The sequence below is a fragment of the Oncorhynchus mykiss genome, chromosome 3 (assembly GCF_057628025.1).
Source record: "Oncorhynchus mykiss isolate SJ-2025 chromosome 3, ASM5762802v1, whole genome shotgun sequence".
NCBI lineage: Eukaryota > Metazoa > Chordata > Actinopteri > Salmoniformes > Salmonidae > Oncorhynchus > Oncorhynchus mykiss.
Genome location: NC_143024.1, coordinates 5,521,614 through 5,540,000, shown reverse-complemented (window position 1 = coordinate 5,540,000; position 18,387 = coordinate 5,521,614). Strand labels below are relative to the sequence as shown.

Sequence of the window (18,387 nt, the reverse complement as noted above, 5' to 3'; positions counted from 1 at the left end):
TATTAAAGTGGCTAGTGTTTCATTATTAAAGTGGCTAGTGTTTCAGTATTAAAGTGGCTAGTGTTTCAGTATTAAAGTGGCTAGTGTTTCAGTATTAAAGTGGCCAGTGTTTCATTATTAAAGTGGCTAGTGTTTCAGTATTAAAGTGGCTAGTGTTTCATTATTAAAGTGGCTAGTGTTTCAGTATTAAAGTGGCCAGTGTTTCATTATTAAAGTGGCTAGTGTTTCAGTATTAAAGTGGCTAGTGTTTCAGTATTAAAGTGGCCAGTGTTTCATTATTAAAGTGGCTAGTGTTTCATTATTAAAGTGGCTAGTGTTTCAGTATTAAAGTGGCTAGTGTTTCAGTATTAAAGTGGCTAGTGTTTCAGTATTTAAAGTGGCTAGTGTTTCATTATTAAAGTGGCTAGTGTTTCATTATTAAAGTGGCTAGTGTTTCATTATTAAAGTGGCTAGTGTTTCATTATTAAAGTGGCTAGTGTTTCAGTCTTAAAGTGGCTAGTGTTTCAGTATTAAAGTGGCTAGTGTTTCAGTATTAAAGTGTCTAGTGTTTCATTATTAAAGTGGCTAGTGTTTCAGTATTAAAGTGGCTAGTGTTTCAGTATTAAAGTGGCTAGTGTTTCAGTATTAAAGTGGCTAGTGTTTCAGTATTAAAGTGGCCAGTGTTTCATTATTAAAGTGGCTAGTGTTTCATTATTAAAGTGGCTAGTGTTTCATTATTAAAGTGGCTAGTGTTTCATTATTAAAGTGGCTAGTGTTTCAGTATCAAAGTGGCTAGTGTTTCATTATTAAAGTGGCTAGTGTTTCAGTATTAAAGTGGCCAGTGATTTCATCACAACACAGTGATGATGCTGATGGCTAGACGAATTCCTGTTCTGTAAGGAATTAGTAGGGAATCCTATAGGCCGGTTTGTTTTCGGTAATGGGGCCCACGTATGGGCGGGGCCTAGGGATGGACGGGGCCTAGGGATGGACGGGGCCTAGGGATGGACTGGGCCTAGGGATGGACAGGGCCTAGGGATGGAAGGGGCCTAGGGATGGACGGGGATCAGGGATGGGCGGGGCCTAGGGATGGTTGGGGCCTAGGGATGGACGGGGCCTAGGGATGGACTGGGATCAGGGATGGATGGGGCCTAGGGATGGACGGGGCCTAGGGATGGACTGGGCCTAGGGATGGACTGGGATCAGGGATGGATGGGGCCTAGGGATGGACAGGGCCTAGGGATGGACGGGGCCTAGGGATGGTCGGGGCCTAGGGATGGACAGGGCCTAGGGATGGACTGGGATCAGGGATGGACGGGGCCTAGGGATGAACGGGGCCTAGGGATGAACGGGGCCCAGGGATGGACGGGGCCTAGGGATGGACAGGGCCCAGGGATGGACTGGGATCAGGGATGGACGGGGCCTAGGGATGGACGGGGCCCAGGGATGGACTGGGATCAGGGATGGACGGGACCTAGGGATGGACGGGGCCTAGGGATGGACTGGGATCAGGGATGGACGGGGCCTAGGGATGGACTGGAATCAGGGATGGACGGGGCCTAGGGATGGACGGGGCCTAGCGATGGACGGGGCCCAGGGATGGACTGGGATCAGGGATGGATGGGGCCTAGGGATGGACGGGGCCTAGGGATGGACGAGGCCCAGGGATGGACTGGGATCAGGGATGGACGGGGCCTAGGGATGGACCGGGATCAGGGTTGGGCGGGGCCTAGGGATGGTTGGGGCCTAGGGATGGACGGGGCCTAGGGATGGACGGGGCCTAGGGATGGACGGGATCAAGGATGGACGGGGCCAGGGATGGACGGGGCCTAGGGATGGACGGGGCCTAGGGATGGACGGGGCCTAGGGATGGACGGGATCAGGGATGGACGGGGCCTAGGGATGGACGGGGCCTAGGGATGGACGGGGCCTAGGGATGGACGGGGCCCAGGGATGGACTGGGATCAGGGATGGACGGGGCCAGCGATGGACGGGGCCCAGGGATGGACGGGGCCCAGGGATGGACTGGGAATATATATATTCTATTTACTTTGCCACCATGGCCTTTTTTTGCCTTTACCTTCCTTATCTCACCTCATTTGCTCACATCGTATATAGACTTGTTTCTACTGTATTATTGACTGTATGTTTGTTTATTCCATGTGTTACTCTGTGTCGTTGTATGTGTCGAACTGCTTTGCTTTATCTTGGCCAGGTCGCAATTGTAAATGAGAACTTGTTCTCAACTTGCCTACCTGGTTAAATAAAGGTGAAATAAATAAATAAATAAAATTGTCCAGAACTGCCCAATGGCCAGTCTATTTCTGGTAGGGGCCCTGTACCATGACGTTAATGACTCCTATTGGTTGTGTAGTATAGCGGGGTGGATGAAGACGTGCTGGGTGAAGGAAAGTCATTATTAACAGGATACATACTTTGATACTCACCCACATATCTGACGTGGAAGCCCTTCCTGTTGGTGCCGTGGTCAGACGACCAGCGCAGAAGCAGCTGATGACCAGAGGTCGTGAGGTTAAAGGGCGTGGTGATGTCACCGCTGAGGGACGCCAGAATCTGGCTGTAGATGTTAGGACCTGTTAGGACAGAGACACGGAGCGATGTTAGGAATGGTTAGGACAGAGAGATGTTAGGACATGTTAGGACAGAGACCCAGAGAGATGTTAGGACATGTTAGGAGAGAGAGATGTTAGGACCTGTTAGGACAGAGACACGGAGAGATGTTAGGACCTGTTAGGACAGAGACACAGAGAGACATTAGGACCTGTTAGGACAGAGACACGGAGAGATGTTAGGACCTGTTAGGATAGAGACACGGAGAGATGTTAGGACATGTTAGGACAGAGAGATGTTAGGACATGTTAAGACAGAGACACAGAGATATGTTAGGACCTGTTAAGACAGAGACACAGAGAGATGTTAGGACCTGTTAGGACATGTTAGGACAGAGACACAGAGAGATGTTAGGACCTGTTAGGACAGAGACACAGAGAGATGTTAGGACCTGTTAGGACAGAGACCTGTTAGGACAGAGACACAGAGAGATGTTAGGACCTGTTAGGACAGAGACACAGAGAGATGTTCGGACCTGTTAGGACCTGTTAGGACAGAGACACAGAGAGATGCTAGGATCTGTTGGGACAGAGAAACAGAGAGACGTTAGGACCTGTTAGGACAGAGACACAGAGAGATGCTAGGATCTGTTGGGACAGAGTCACAGAGAGATGTTAGGACCTGTTAGGACAGAGACACAGAGAGATGTTAGGACATGTTAGGACCTGTTAGGACAGAGACACAGAGAGATGTTAGGACCTGTTAGGACAGAGACACAGAGAAACATTAGGACCTGTTAGGACAGAGACACGGAGAGATGTTAGGACCTGTTAGGACAGAGACACGGAGAGATGTTAGGACATGTTAGGACAGAGAGATGTTAGGACATGTTAAGACAGAGACACAGAGATATGTTAGGACCTGTTAGGACAGAGACACGGAGAGATGTTAGGACCTGTTAGGACCTGTGAGGACAGAGACACAGAGAGATGTTAGGACCTGTTAGGACAGAGACACAGAGAGATGTTAGGACCTGTTAGGACCTGTTAGGACAGAGACACAGAGAGATGTTAGGACCTGTTAGGACAGAGACACAGAGAGATATTAGTACCTGTTAGGACAGAGACAAAGAGAGATGTTAGGACCTGTTGGGACAGAGACACAGAGAGATGTTAGGACCTGTTGGGACAGAAACACAGAGAGATGCTAGGACCTGTTGGGACCTGTTAGGACCTGTTAAGACAGAGACACAGAGATATGTTAGGACCTGTTAGGACCTGTTAGGACAGAGACACAGAGAGATGCTAGGATCTGTTGGGACAGAGACACAGAGAGACGTTAGGACCTGTTAGGACAGAGACACAGAGAGATGCTAGGATCTGTTGGGACAGAGTCACAGAGAGATGTTAGGACCTGTTAGGACAGAGACACAGAGAGATGTTAGGACATGTTAGGACCTGTTAGGACAGAGACACAGAGAGATGTTAGGACCTGTTAGGACAGAGACACTTAGAAACATTAGGACCTGTTAGGACAGAGACACGGAGAGATGTTAGGACCTGTTAGGACAGAGACACGGAGAGATGTTAGGACATGTTAGGACAGAGAGATGTTAGGACATGTTAAGACAGAGACACAGAGATATGTTAGGACCTGTTAGGACAGAGACACGGAGAGATGTTAGGACCTGTTAGGACCTGTGAGGACAGAGACACAGAGAGATGTTAGGACCTGTTAGGACAGAGACACAGAGAGATGTTAGGACCTGTTAGGACCTGTTAGGACAGAGACACAGAGAGATGTTAGGACCTGTTAGGACAGAGACACAGAGAGATATTAGGACCTGTTAGGACAGAGACAAAGAGAGATGTTAGGACCTGTTGGGACAGAGACACAGAGAGATGTTAGGACCTGTTGGGACAAAAACACAGAGAGATGCTAGGACCTGTTGGGACCTGTTAGGACCTGTTAAGACAGAGACACAGAGATATGTTAGGACCTGTTAGGACCTGTTAGGACAGAGACACAGAGAGATGTTAGGACCTGTTAGGACAGAGACCTGTTAGGACAGAGACACAGAGAGATGTTAGGACCTGTTAGGACAGAGACACAGAGAGATGTTCGGACCTGTTAGGACAGAGACACAGAGAGATGCTAGGATCTGTTGGGACAGAGTCACAGAGAGATGTTAGGACCTGTTAGGACAGAGACACAGAGAGATGTTAGGACCTGTTAGGACAGAGACACGGAGAGATGTTAGGACCTGTTAGGACGGAGACACTGAGAGATGTTAGGACATGTTAGGACAGAGAGATGTTAGGACATGTTAAGACAGAGACACAGATATATGTTAGGACCTGTTAGGACAGAGACACGGAGAGATGTTAGGACATGTTAGGACCTGTTAGGACAGAGACACAGAGAGATGTTAGGACCTGTTAGGACAGAGACACAGAGAGATGTTAGGACCTGTTAGGACAGAGACACGGAGAGATGTTAGGACCTGTTAGGACAGAGACAAAGAGAGATGTTAGGACCTTTTGGGACAGAGACACAGAGAGATGTTAGGACCTGTTAGGACAGAAACACAGAGAGATGCTAGGACCTGTTGGGACCTGTTAGGACCTGTTAGGACAGAGACACAGAGAGATGTTAGGACCTGTTAGGACAGAGATACAGGGAGATTTAAGGACCTGTTAGGACCTGTTAGGACAGAGACACAGAGAGATGTTAGGACATATTAGGACCTGTTAGGACAGAGACACAGAGAGATTTTAGGACCTGTTAGGACAGAGACAAAGAGAGATGTTAGGACCTGTTAGGACAGAGACACAGAGTGACACAGACAAATGCAGAGGGAGGAGAATTGAGTGTATAAAATAATGGTGTTTCAGGTGAATGTTCTGTTACGACAGAGACACAGAGAGATGTTAATGGTGTTTCAGGTGAATGTTCTGTTAGGACAGAGCCACAGAGAGATGTTAGGACCTGTTAGGACAGAGACACAGAGAGATGTTAATGCTGTTTCAGGTGAATGTTCTGGCTCCACAAACACAGAAAAGCACACAGTGTGACATCATCAGAGGTCAGATAGTTAATAGGTGGAACATTCCCTCCAAGTGTGTCATGTAAAACATTTACTGTAAAACATGTACTGTATAACATGTACTGTATAACATATACTATAATACATGTACTGTATAACATGTACTGTATAACATATACTATAATACATGTACTGTATAACATGTACTGTATAACATGTACTGTATAACATGTACTGTAAAACATGTACTGTATAACATGTACTGTGTAGTGTATTACATGTACTGTGTAGTGTATTACATGTACTGTGTAGTGTATTACATCTATGGGTACATGTGTACCCACACTTATTGGCTGGTTAGCTCCTCTATTGGAATTCAAAGCGTGATTCGTTGTATTCGTTCGACCTTGCAGTGGCTGGGTTTATTCATCTTTAAGTAGTCAATTATACTAGCAAATAGCCATATTGCTTTGACTCAGACCTCAATAAAGTAGGGTTGACTCAATTTTACAATCTTCGTAAATAATGTTCCCTCTAAACGTCGCGCTTGCCCGGCGGTGCGCCCTCCTGCAGGACTGATGCGCAGAAGCAAAGCCAGGCGCCACAGACATCCAACTTCGCTGAGTTCGCCCAACTAGTTTACACTATATATTGTAGATCAACGTTTTTTTATTTATTTTTTTATGAATCAGCATTATATCAGCCCATTTTCAATGTAACAAACCAAACCAAATCTAACTTTGCAAGATTGAGCCTGGGATTTAGTTGTAGGCAGAGCCAGAGAGCAACGGACTAGAAGGATATTGGGGAGAGGTCTTTCAATCACCGGGCGAGTGTCTGCGCCTTTCAGATCAGAGCGCAGAGCGGCGTGTGGCCCGTATGTAGATAGTCATTGTTATTTAGCGAGTTGTTAGCCCAGTTATAGAGAAGTATAGGTCAACAATGGGGAGTTACTGCTTCCTACAAGAACACAAAACGTGTCGGCTACATCACCTGCTGTCGGTGAAAAGCCAGTCAGGTAAAAACAAATTAAAGGGACAGTATTGTATTTTGAGACAGGCTTGAATGTGCAAATAAACCAATAGTCAGAGGGGTACAGTGTCTAATTCCCTGTATGGTGATAATAATATATCTATATATTTTTTAAAGTGGTTACTTGCATCATATAACACAATACAATGCAATTTACATTTACCTATTTGGCCCATGGTCTTACAGACAAATACATAAACTCATGAATTAATGTCAAAGTCCTTCACAATGTAAAAACGTTTTTAAAAGTCTCATACATTGTAGGCTGGCACTGAACACTGCATGTAGGTTACTGTGGGCTGGCACTGAACACCGCATGTAGGTTACTGTGGGCTGGCACTGAACACCGCATGTAGGTTACTGTGGGCTGGCACTGAACACCGCATGTTGGTTACTGTGGGCTGGCACTGAACACCGCATGTTGGTTACTGTGGGCTGGTACTGAACACTGCATGTTGGTTACTGTGGGCTGGCACTGAACACCGCATGTTGGTTACTGTGGGCTGGCACTGAACACCGCATGTTGGTTACTGTGGGCTGGTACTGAACACTGCATGTAGGTTACTGTGGGCTGGCACTGAACACTGCATGTAGGTTACTGTGGGCTGGCACTGAACACTGCATGTAGGTTACTGTGGGCTGGCACTGAACACTGCATGTAGGTTACTGTGGGCTGGCACTGAACACCGCATGTAGGTTACTGTGAGCTGGCACTGAACACTGCATGTAGGTTACTGTGGGCTGGCACTGAACACTGCATGTAGGTTACTGTGGGCTGGCACTGAACACTGCATGTAGGTTACTGTGGGCTGGCACTGAACACTGCATGTAGGTTACTGTGGGCTGGCACTGAACACTGCATGTAGGTTACTGTGGGCTGGTACTGAACACTGCATGTAGGTTACTGTGGGCTGGCACTGAACACTGCATGTAGGTTACTGTGGGCTGGCACTGAACACTGCATGTAGGTTACTGTGGGCTGGCACTGAACACTGCATGTAGGTTACTGTGGGCTGGCACTGAACACTGCATGTAGGTTACTGTGGGCTGGCACTGAACACTGCATGTAGGTTACTGTGGGCTGGCACTGAACACTGCATGTAGGTTACTGTGGGCTGGCACTGAACACTGCATGTAGGTTACTGTGGGCTGGCACTGAACACTGCATGTAGGTTACTGTGGGCTGGCACTGAACACCGCATGTAGGTTACTGTGGGCTGGCACTGAACACTGCATGTAGGTTACTGTGGGCTGGCACTGAACACTGCATGTAGGTTACTGTGGGCTGGCACTGAACACTGCATGTAGGTTACTGTGGGCTGGCACTGAACACTGCATGTAGGTTACTGTGGGCTGGCACTGAACACTGCATGTAGGATACTGTGGGCTGGCACTGAACACTGCATGTAGGTTACTGTGGGCTGGCACTGAACACCGCATGTAGGTTACTGTGAGCTGGCACTGAACACTGCATGTAGGTTACTGTGGGCTGGCACTGAACACTGCATGTAGGTTACTGTGGGCTGGCACTGAACACTGCATGTAGGTTACTGTGGGCTGGCACTGAACACTGCATGTAGGTTACTGTGGGCTGGCACTGAACACTGCATGTAGGTTACTGTGGGCTGGTACTGAACACTGCATGTAGGTTACTGTGGGCTGGCACTGAACACTGCATGTAGGTTACTGTGGGCTGGCACTGAACACTGCATGTAGGTTACTGTGGGCTGGCACTGAACACTGCATGTAGGTTACTGTGGGCTGGCACTGAACACTGCATGTAGGTTACTGTGGGCTGGCACTGAACACTGCATGTAGGTTACTGTGGGCTGGCACTGAACACTGCATGTAGGTTACTGTGGGCTGGCACTGAACACTGCATGTAGGTTACTGTGGGCTGGCACTGAACACCGCATGTAGGTTACTGTGGGCTGGCACTGAACACTGCATATAGGTTACTGTGGGCTGGCACTGAACACTGCATGTAGGTTACTGTGGGCTGGCACTGAACACTGCATGTAGGTTACTGTGGGCTGGCACTGAACACTGCATGTAGGTTACTGTGGGCTGGCACTGAACACTGCATGTAGGTTACTGTGGGCTGGCACTGAACACTGCATGTAGGTTACTGTGGGCTGGCACTGAACACTGCATGTAGGTTACTGTGGGCTGGCACTGAACACTGCATGTAGGTTACTGTGGGCTGGCACTGAACACTGCATGTAGGTTACTGTGGGCTGGCACTGAACACTGCATGTAGGTTACTGTGGGCTGGCACTGAACACTGCATGTAGGTTACTGTGGGCTGGCACTGAACACTGCATGTAGGTTACTGTGGGCTGGCACTGAACACTGCATGTAGGATACTGTGGGCTGGCACTGAACACTGCATGTAGGTTACTGTGGGCTGGCACTGAACACTGCATGTAGGTTACTGTGGGCTATATTATAGATATCAAAAGCTATTTCCATGTGAAATTGTTGCACAACATTCTCACGACTTTCAAGTTTCCACTCACAAGACCCTAAAATGGTCTCAGTGCCCCAAACAATTAGAGGGAACATTGGTTGTAAAACAGAGGTGCAACTTTGGTTTTAGAATTGGGGGGGACATAATAAATGTATTATTATTATCATTAGTTATTATTGTATATTTTGTCGGGTAAACACTCCAAACAACCTATCAGAAGTGGGCGGGGACATAATAAATGTATTATTATTATCGTTAGTTATTATTGTATATTTTGTCGGGTAAACACTCCAAACAACCTATCAGAAGCATCCGCAGGGTCCTAAAGCAAACTGATGCCTTGTTTTGTTTCAATGATAAAACTGGAAGGGACAAATTTCTGTCATAGTTTACTTAGGTAAAGTAATCTGGCATTTAGGATTGGTACAAGGGTGCTTGGAAGGGTGCTTGGAAGGGTGCTTGGAAGGGTGCTTGGTAGGGTGCTTGGTAGGGTGCTTGGAAGGGGGCTTGGAAGGTTGTTTGGAAGGGTGCGAGGAAGGGTGCTTGGAAGGGTACTTGGAAGGGTGCTTGGTAGGGTGCTTGGTAGGGTGCTTGGAAGGGGGCTTGGAAGGGTGCTTGGTAGGGTGCTTGGTAGGGGGCTTGGAAGGGTACTTGGAAGGGTGCTTGGTAAGGGGCTTGGAAGGGTACATGGAAGGGTGCTTGGTAGGGTGCTTCGTAGGGTGCTTGGAAGGGGGCTTGGAAGGGTGCTTGGAAGGGTGCTTGGAAGGGTGCTTGGAAGGGTGCTTGGTAGGGTGCTTGGAAGGGTACTTGGAAGGGTGCTTGGAAGGGTGCGAGGAAGGGTGCTTGGAAGGGTGCTTGGAAGGGTGCTTGGTAGGGGGCTTGGAAGGGTACTTGGAAGGGTGCTTGGTAGGGTGCTTGGAAGGGTGCTTGGAAGGGGGCTTGGAAGGGTACTTGGAAGGGTGCTTGGTAGGGTGCTTGGAAGGGTGCTTGGAAGGGTGCTTGGTAGGGTGCTTGGAAGGGTGCTTGGTAGGGTGCTTGGAAGGGTTCTTGGAAGGGTGCTTGGTAGGGTGCTTGGTAGGGTGCTTGGAAGGGTGCTTGGAAGGGTGCTTGGAAGGGTGCTTAGTAGGGTGCTTGGAAGGGTGCTTGGAAGGGTGCTTGGTAGGGTGCTTGGAAGGGTGCTTGGAAGGGTGCTTGGAAGGGTGCTTGGAGTAAGGTCTGAGTTTAAAAAAGTACAATTAATGGCTGAGGGATTCATTATCTAAAGCTTTCACATGACAGATCAAATCTGTGGTCATTTTTGCAAATTATCCGGCGATGAGAGATGTGAAGAGAGAGGATTAACTGCGATACTCAAAGTGACGTTGATAAATGTCCCACCGTCAAATATCTCCAGGATGTCAAACTCCTTCTCTGTCTGGAAGAGCTGGAAGTGGAGGGTGACGTTGTAGCCCTTCTCTACGTTGATGAGCCAGGAACACGTCTGGAGGTTGTGGTAGCTGTCTGGGTAGCCGGGACTCAGGATCACCCCCGTGGAGTCGAAGCGGACCTCGTTAGCAGGACATTGTACTGTGGGTGGAAAGAGGACAGAGAGTGACAGAGTGAAGTGAGAGGACAGAGTGATGTTAGAGGACAGAGTGATGTTAGAGGACAGAGTGATGTTAGAGGACAGAGAGGACAGAGTGATGTTAGAGGACAGAGTGATGTTAGAGGACAGAGTGATGTTAGAGGTCAGAGAGGACAGAGTGAAGTTAGAGGACAGAGTGATGTTAGAGGACAGAGTGATGTTAGAGGTCAGAGAGGACAGAGTGATGTTAGAGGACAGAGTGATGTTAGAGTACAGAGTGATGTTACAGGACAGAGTGATGTTAGAGGACCGAGTGATGCTAGAGGACAGAGTGATGTTAGAGGACAGAGAGGACAGAGTGATGTTAGAGGACAGAGTGATGTTAGAGGACAGAGTGATGTTAGAGGTCAGAGAGGACAGAGTGATGGGAGCCCTGGGGCTGTGACTGTGACTGGGGCTGGGGCTGGGGCTGTGACTGTGACTGGGGCTGGGGCTGTGACTGTGACTGTGACTGGGGCTGGGGCTGTCACTGGGGCTGTGACTGGGGCTGTAACTGGGACTGGGGCTGTGACTGGGACTGGGGCTGTGACTGGGACTGGGGCTGTGACTGTGGCTGGGGTTGTGGCTGGGGCTGGGGCTGTGAGTGGGGTTGGGGCTGTGACTGGGGCAGTGACTGGGGCTGTGGCTGTGACTTGGGCTGTGACTGGGGCTGTGACTGGGGCTGGGGCTGTGACTTGGGCTGTGACTGGGGCTGTGACTGGGGCTGTGACTGGGGCTGGGGCTGTGACTGGGGCTGTGGCTGGGGCTGTGACGGGCTGTGACTGGGGCTGTGGCTGGGGCTGTGACTTGGGCTGTGACTGGGGCTGTGACTGGGGCTGGGGCTGTGACTGGGGCTGGGGCTGTGACTGGGGCTGTGGCTGGGACTGTGACTGGGGCTGTGGCTGGGACTGTGACTGTGACTGTGGGTGTGACTGTGACTGTGGCTGTGACTGTGACTGTGGGTGTGACTGTGACTGTGGCTGTGACTGTGACTGTGGGTGTGACTGTGGCTGGGGCTGTGACTGTGACTGGGGCTGTGACTGTGACTGTGGGTGTGGGTGTGACTGAGCCTCAGGGTACAGAGTACTGGTTCACTGTGTTAGCTTTGTCCCTTGGTAGCACTACAAAATAAAAGCTGTTTATATATCATCTCCTTTCTCAGTACAGGAGACAGATACCTTCTGATGGTTACTGTTTATATCATCTCCTTTCTGACTACTGGAGACAGACACCTTCTGATGGTTACTGTATATATCATCTCCTTTCTGAGTACTGGAGACAGATACCTTCTGATGGTTACTGTTTATATCATCTCCTTTCTCAGTACAGGAGACAGATACCTTCTGATGGTTACTGTTTATATCATCTCCTTTCTGACTACTGGAGACAGACACCTTCTGATGGTTACTGTATATATCATCTCCTTTCTGAGTACTGGAGACAGATACCTTCTGATGGTTACTGTATATATCATCTCCTTTCTGACTACTGGAGACAGATACCTTCTGATGGTTACTGTATATATCATCTCCTTTCTCAGTACTGGAGACAGATACCTTCTGATGGTTAGTGTTTATATCATATCCTTTCTCAGTACAGGAGACAGATACCTTCTGATGGTTACTGTATATATCATCTCCTTTCTCAGTACTGGAGACAGATACCTTCTGATGGTTACTGTATATATCATCTCCTTTCTCAGTACAGGAGACAGATACCTTCTGATGGTTACTGTATATATAATCTCCTTTCTGACTACTGGAGACAGATACCTTCTGATGGTTACTGTTTATATCATCTCCTTTCTCAGTACTGGAGACAGATACCTTCTGATGGTTACTGTATATATCATCTCCTTTCTCAGTACAGGAGACAGATACCTTCTGATGGTTACTGTATATATCATCTCCTTTCTCAGTACTGGAGACAGATACCTTCTGATGGTTACTGTATATATCATCTCCTTTCTCAGTACAGGAGACAGATACCTTCTGATGGTTACTGTATATATAATCTCCTTTCTCAGTACTGGAGACAGATACCTTCTGATGGTTAAATGATGGTGACTATATACATCAGCACCTTTCTCAGTACTGAAGAGTGGCATGTCTGATTTAAGGACAACACTTTCGAACCATATTGTTATTCTGACAACTAGCTTTCTTTCTTCAGGCCTTTTTTTTAAAGAGGTAAGGTAATAGAACAGAAAGGTTAACGTGGCCAACAAAATGTGAAATGTTCAGGCAACAAAAAAATGAGCAGGAAAACATTTGAAGCTGATATCAACGAACAGAATGTAGAAAAACGACAGGTTTAAAAAAACAAAAAACAAAGATAGATTACGTCGACAGAGAGCTCAATATTTTCCCCCGACTCTATACAGAAACGTGTACAGCGGACATCAACAAACAGAAGAATGAAATTAAATAAGAGGTCAAACCTATTTCCGTAATGTGAACTCTCTGTGCTTTATAGCCCAGGACAATGTGTCTGTGCTCACTACGGCACCGTATTCCCTATACTGTGCATTACTTTTTACAGCAGAGACAAACGGTTATAAGAGGAATGTTGGAATTCTGAGTTTCAACTGTTCTGCCTGTGAGTATTATTATCTGACCCTGCTGGTCATTTATGAACAGTTGAACATCTTGGCCATGTTCTGTTATAATCTCCACCCGGCACTGCCAGAAGAGGACTGGCCACCCCTCGTAGCCTGGTTCCTCTCTAGGTTTATAATCTCCACCCGGCACAGCCAGAAGTGGACTGGCCACCCCTCATAGCCTGGTTCCTCTCTAGGTTTATAATCTCCACCCGGCACAGCCAGAAGAGGACTGGCCACCCCTCATAGCCTGGTTCCTCTCTAGGTTTATAATCTCCACCCCACATAGCCTGGTTACTCTCTAGGTTTATAATCTCCACCCGGCACAGCCAGAAGAGGACTGGCCACCCCTCATAGCCTGGTTCCTCTCTAGGTTTATAATCTCCACCCAGCACAGCCAGAAGAGGACTGGCCACCCCTCATAGCCTGGTTCCTCTCTAGGTTTATAATCTCCACCCGGCACAGCCAGAAGAGGACTGGCCACCCCTCATAGCCTGGTTCCTCTCTAGGTTTATAATCTCCACCCGGCACAGCCAGAAGAGGACTGGCCACCCCTCATAGCCTGGTTCCTCTCTAGGTTTATAATCTCCACCCGGCACAGCCAGAAGAGGACTGGCCACCCCTCATAGCCTGGTTCCTCTCTAGGTTTATAATCTCCACCCGGCACAGCCAGAAGAGGACTGGCCACCCCTCATAGCCTGGTTCCTCTCTAGGTTTATAATCTCCACCCGGCACAGCCAGAAGAGGACTGGCCACCCCTCATAGCCTGGTTCCTCTCTAGGTTTATAATCTCCACCCGGCACAGCCAGAAGAGGACTGGCCACCCCTCATAGCCTGGTTCCTCTCTAGGTTTATAATCTCCACCCGGCACAGCCAGAAGAGGACTGGCCACCCCTCATAGCCTGGTTCCTCTCTAGGTTTATAATCTCCACCCGGCACAGCCAGAAGAGGACTGGCCACCCCTCATAGCCTGGTTCCTCTCTAGGTTTATAATCTCCACCCGGCACAGCCAGAAGAGGACTGGCCACCCCTCATAGCCTGGTTCCTCTCTAGGTTTATAATCTCCACCCGGCACAGCCAGAAGAGGACTGGCCACCCCTCATAGCCTGGTTCCTCTCTAGGTTTATAATCTCCACCCGGCACAGCCAGAAGAGGACTGGCCACCCCTCATAGCCTGGTTCCTCTCTAGGTTTATAATCTCCACCCAGCACATCCAGAAGAGGACTGGCCACCCCTCATAGCCTGGTTCCTCTCTAGGTTTTTTCCTAGGTTTTGGCCTTTCTAGGGAGTTTTTCCTAGCCACCGTGCTTCTACACCTGCATTGCTTGCTGTTTGGGGGGTTTTAGGCTGGGTTTCTGTACAGCACTTTGAGATATCAGCTGATGTACGAAGGGCTATATAAATAAATTTGATTTGATTTGAGTGATGTTTTCAGTTTAGAAGCTCTCGAGATCTATGACCCCTGGTCAAAAGCAGTGTACTACATAGGGCACGCCATTACAGATGCAGCCGATGCTAACCTTGGCAGAGAGGTGGAGGGCCGTCCATCTGGAGCCTCTCCCCCAGCCTGCACGTCAGGATCTCCGAGCCCAACAGGGTGAACCCTGGCAGGCACTGGTACCGGATAATGTCCCCTGGAGGAACCACACACACACACACAGACAGACACACAGACAGACACACACACATACACACACACACACACACACACACAGTCTTTCAGATAGGAGGCATAGACATCCCTAAACACCACCAGGCCTGGCTTGATATAATCAGATGCCAGGTCAGCTCAGACAAGCACAGCTAAAATATTTTAAATAAATCAAAAACTATTTGAACCCAAGTCTGACGACAATACTGTAGTCGTCAAGGCATTATCAAGATGGACACTCTGATGAAGAGCTGGGGTACCTTTGATACAACCATATCATTGTATCTTGGAAGGAAACAGGGCCTTGCAAAAGTATTCAGAGAGCGTGGATTTCTTCACATTTTATTGTGTTACAAAGTGGGATTAGCATTGATTTATTTGGCGTTTTTTGGAGATTTGTTTTTCATTTAACCTAGAGTGAGCGAGAAAAAGGCAGTTCTTGAACATGGGGTGAGACATTCTCACAATTTTGTAAATAAAGCCAGTTTGTTATTTAGAATACATTATTTGGGGCGGCAGGGTAGCGTAGTGGTTAGAGCGTTGGACTAGTAACCTGAAAGGTTGCAAAATCGAATCCCCGAGCTGACAAGTTATAAATCTGTCGTTCTGCCCCTGAACAGGCAGTTAACCCACTGTTCCTAGGCCGTCATTGAAAATAAGAATTTGTTCTTAACTGACTTGCCTGGTTAAATAAAGGTAAAAAAAATTATTAAATAAACATTTCTGGAGAAACCTAACTTGATTATTTATCAGACTTGCTGAAATTCAGTGAACAGATGTATCTTAATAATGTCATGGAATATAATTGAATATTTTAGTTTCTCCATGCTTGTCTCAGAGCAGCGCAAAACAGTGATGAAATAGATGTTCACGGCAATTTCACGATTGTTGAAATGGACGGACCAAGGCGCAGCATGATTTGAGTTCCACATATTTATTTAAAGTCAAACTTTTCAACAAAACCTTTGTTTTTGTTTTTTTAAAGCAACGAAACCATGACTACGTGGTGCAACAAACACAATATCCCACAAAGCTGTGAGAAAGAGCTTCCTAAATATGATCCCCAATTAGAGGCAACGATTACCAGCTGCCTCTACTTGGGAAACATACAACTCACCAACTTAGAAATAGAATGACTAGAACACCCACCCCTAGTCACGCTCTGACCTAAACACCATAGAGAACCAAGGGCTCGGGGCTCTGACCTAAACACCATAGAGAACCAAGGGCTCGGGGCTCTGACCTAAACACCATAGAGAACCAAGGGCTCGGAGCTCTGACCTAAACACCATAGAGAACCAAGGGCTCGGAGAGTGACAATAATGATATTCTGGAGATTATTTTGTTTAATAAAAAATAAACGACAGTGAGCGATTGTAATCTGAATTAAAGGCCAAAATAATATGTATAAAAATACAGCCCTACTAAAAGCCATGATGGCGCTGTACAACGTGACCGTGTGTATTTGAAAGAGTATTTTCCAGTAAGCAACAAGTTGTTTACCTTCATTAGACAACTTTTTTCCAGTATTTCTGTAAATCTGTGATATTTATTCCCATAGTAATTCATTATGGATCCATAACTAAATCAACATCTGCATTTTGAAAGAGTATTATTATAATTATTTTATTAACGAAAGCATAAATATGCCATTATTAGTTACATTGTTTTAGTTTTAACGTGCAGACCGGCACTAAGAACAGAACAGTGGGAATGTTTCCTTAGCCAGCGCCGTTATTAGTGCAATGCCTCTTAAATATTTCAGAGATGATTTTGTTTTCAAATAACGTAAAATGAGCGAGAAAAAAAACCCAGTCTTGAACATGGGGTGAGACATTGTTACTAATTTGTAAATAAAGCCAGTTTGTTATTTAGAATTATGTATTTATGTTTTTAGAGGGAGAGAAAGCAAAAACCTACAGTCATCTCATGGGTCTCCCCAGTCGAGGGCGGCACGGGTATTAAACCAGCATCTGTAGCAACACAGCTTGCACTGCGCCACTTTGATACATATAAATGAATACAGAGAATAACCAGCCAACTCACCGACCAAACAACTCACCAACCAAACAACTCACCAACCAAACAACCCACCAACCAAACAACTCACCAACCAAACAACTCAGCAACCAAACAACTCACCAACCAAACAACTCACCAACCAAACAAACACATGTATAAAAGGTGACAGACCTATTTCAAACTCGTCATGTTCTGTGAGGACTTCTGCGTTGGCAACAGCTGGAGGAGACTGACACACTCTCAGTTGGTATGCTGTGAAGGGGGATAAACAACAACAATAAACAACAACAATAAAGAACAACAACAATAGAAGGTAAACATTAACTTACGTATCAACACAAGAGTTCGGCTGTTGATATGCATCCTGTCAGCTCATCAAACTGTCATCACACCTCCATCATCCTGTCAGCTCATCAAACTGTCATCACAACCTCCTTCCTCCTGTCAGCTCATCAAACTGTCATCCACTCTCCTTCATACTGTCAGCTCATCAAACTGTCATCACACCCCCTTCATCCTGTCAGCTCATCAAACTGTCATCACACCTCCTTCATCCTGTCAGCTCATCACACCTCCATCATCCTGTCTGCTCATCAAACTGTCATCACACCTCCATCATCCTGTCAGCTCATCAAACTGTCATCACACCCCCTTCATCCTGTCAGCTCATCACACCTCCTTCGTCCTGTCAGCTCATCAAACTGTCATCACACCTCCTTCATCCTGTTACCTCATCAAACTGTCATCACCCCTCCTTCATCCTGTCAGCTCATCACATCCCCTTCATCCTGTCAGCTCATCAAACTGTCATCACCCTCCTTCATCCTGTCAGCTCATCACACCTCCTTCATCCTGTCAGCTCATCAAACTGTCATCACACCTCCTTCATCCAGTCAGCTCATCAAACTGTCATTACACTCCCCTTCATCATGTCAGCTCATCAAACTGTCATCACCCCTCCTTCATCCTGTCAGCTCATCACACCCCCTTCATCTTGTCAGCTCATCAAACTGTCATCATCCCTCCTTCATCCTGTCAGCTCATCACACCTCCTTCATCCTGTCATCTCATCAAACTGTCATCACACCTCCTTCATCCTGTCAGCTCATTAAACTGTCATCACACCTCCTTCATCCTGTCAGCTCATCAAACTGTCATCACACCTCCTTCATTATCCTGTCAGCTCATCAAACTGTTATCACACCTCCTTCATCCTGTCAGCTCATCACGTCTTCATCCTGTCAGCTCATCACACCTCCTTCATCCTGTCAGCTCATCAAACTGTCATCACACCTCCTTCATCCAGTCAGCTCATCAAACTGTCATTACACTCCCCTTCATCATGTCAGCTCATCAAACTGTCATCTCACCTTCTTCATCCTGTCAGCTCATCAAACTGTCATCACACCTCCTT

General features: G+C 47.2%; 1 protein-coding gene across 1 annotated transcript in view; it reads right to left on the bottom strand.

The window, feature by feature from the left end:
• Positions 1–18,387, bottom strand: part of LOC149984278 (CUB and sushi domain-containing protein 3-like) — a 569,716-nt gene that overhangs the window by 157,182 nt on the left and 394,147 nt on the right. Inside the window, exons 47-50 of the mRNA XM_090219648.1 lie at positions 17,145–17,225; positions 14,821–14,934; positions 10,476–10,664; positions 2,427–2,573 (exon numbers count right to left, since the gene is read on the bottom strand). Coding sequence (XP_090075774.1) covers positions 2,427–2,573; positions 10,476–10,664; positions 14,821–14,934; positions 17,145–17,225 — 531 coding nt within the window. The remainder of the gene's footprint in view (positions 1–2,426; positions 2,574–10,475; positions 10,665–14,820; positions 14,935–17,144; positions 17,226–18,387) is intronic.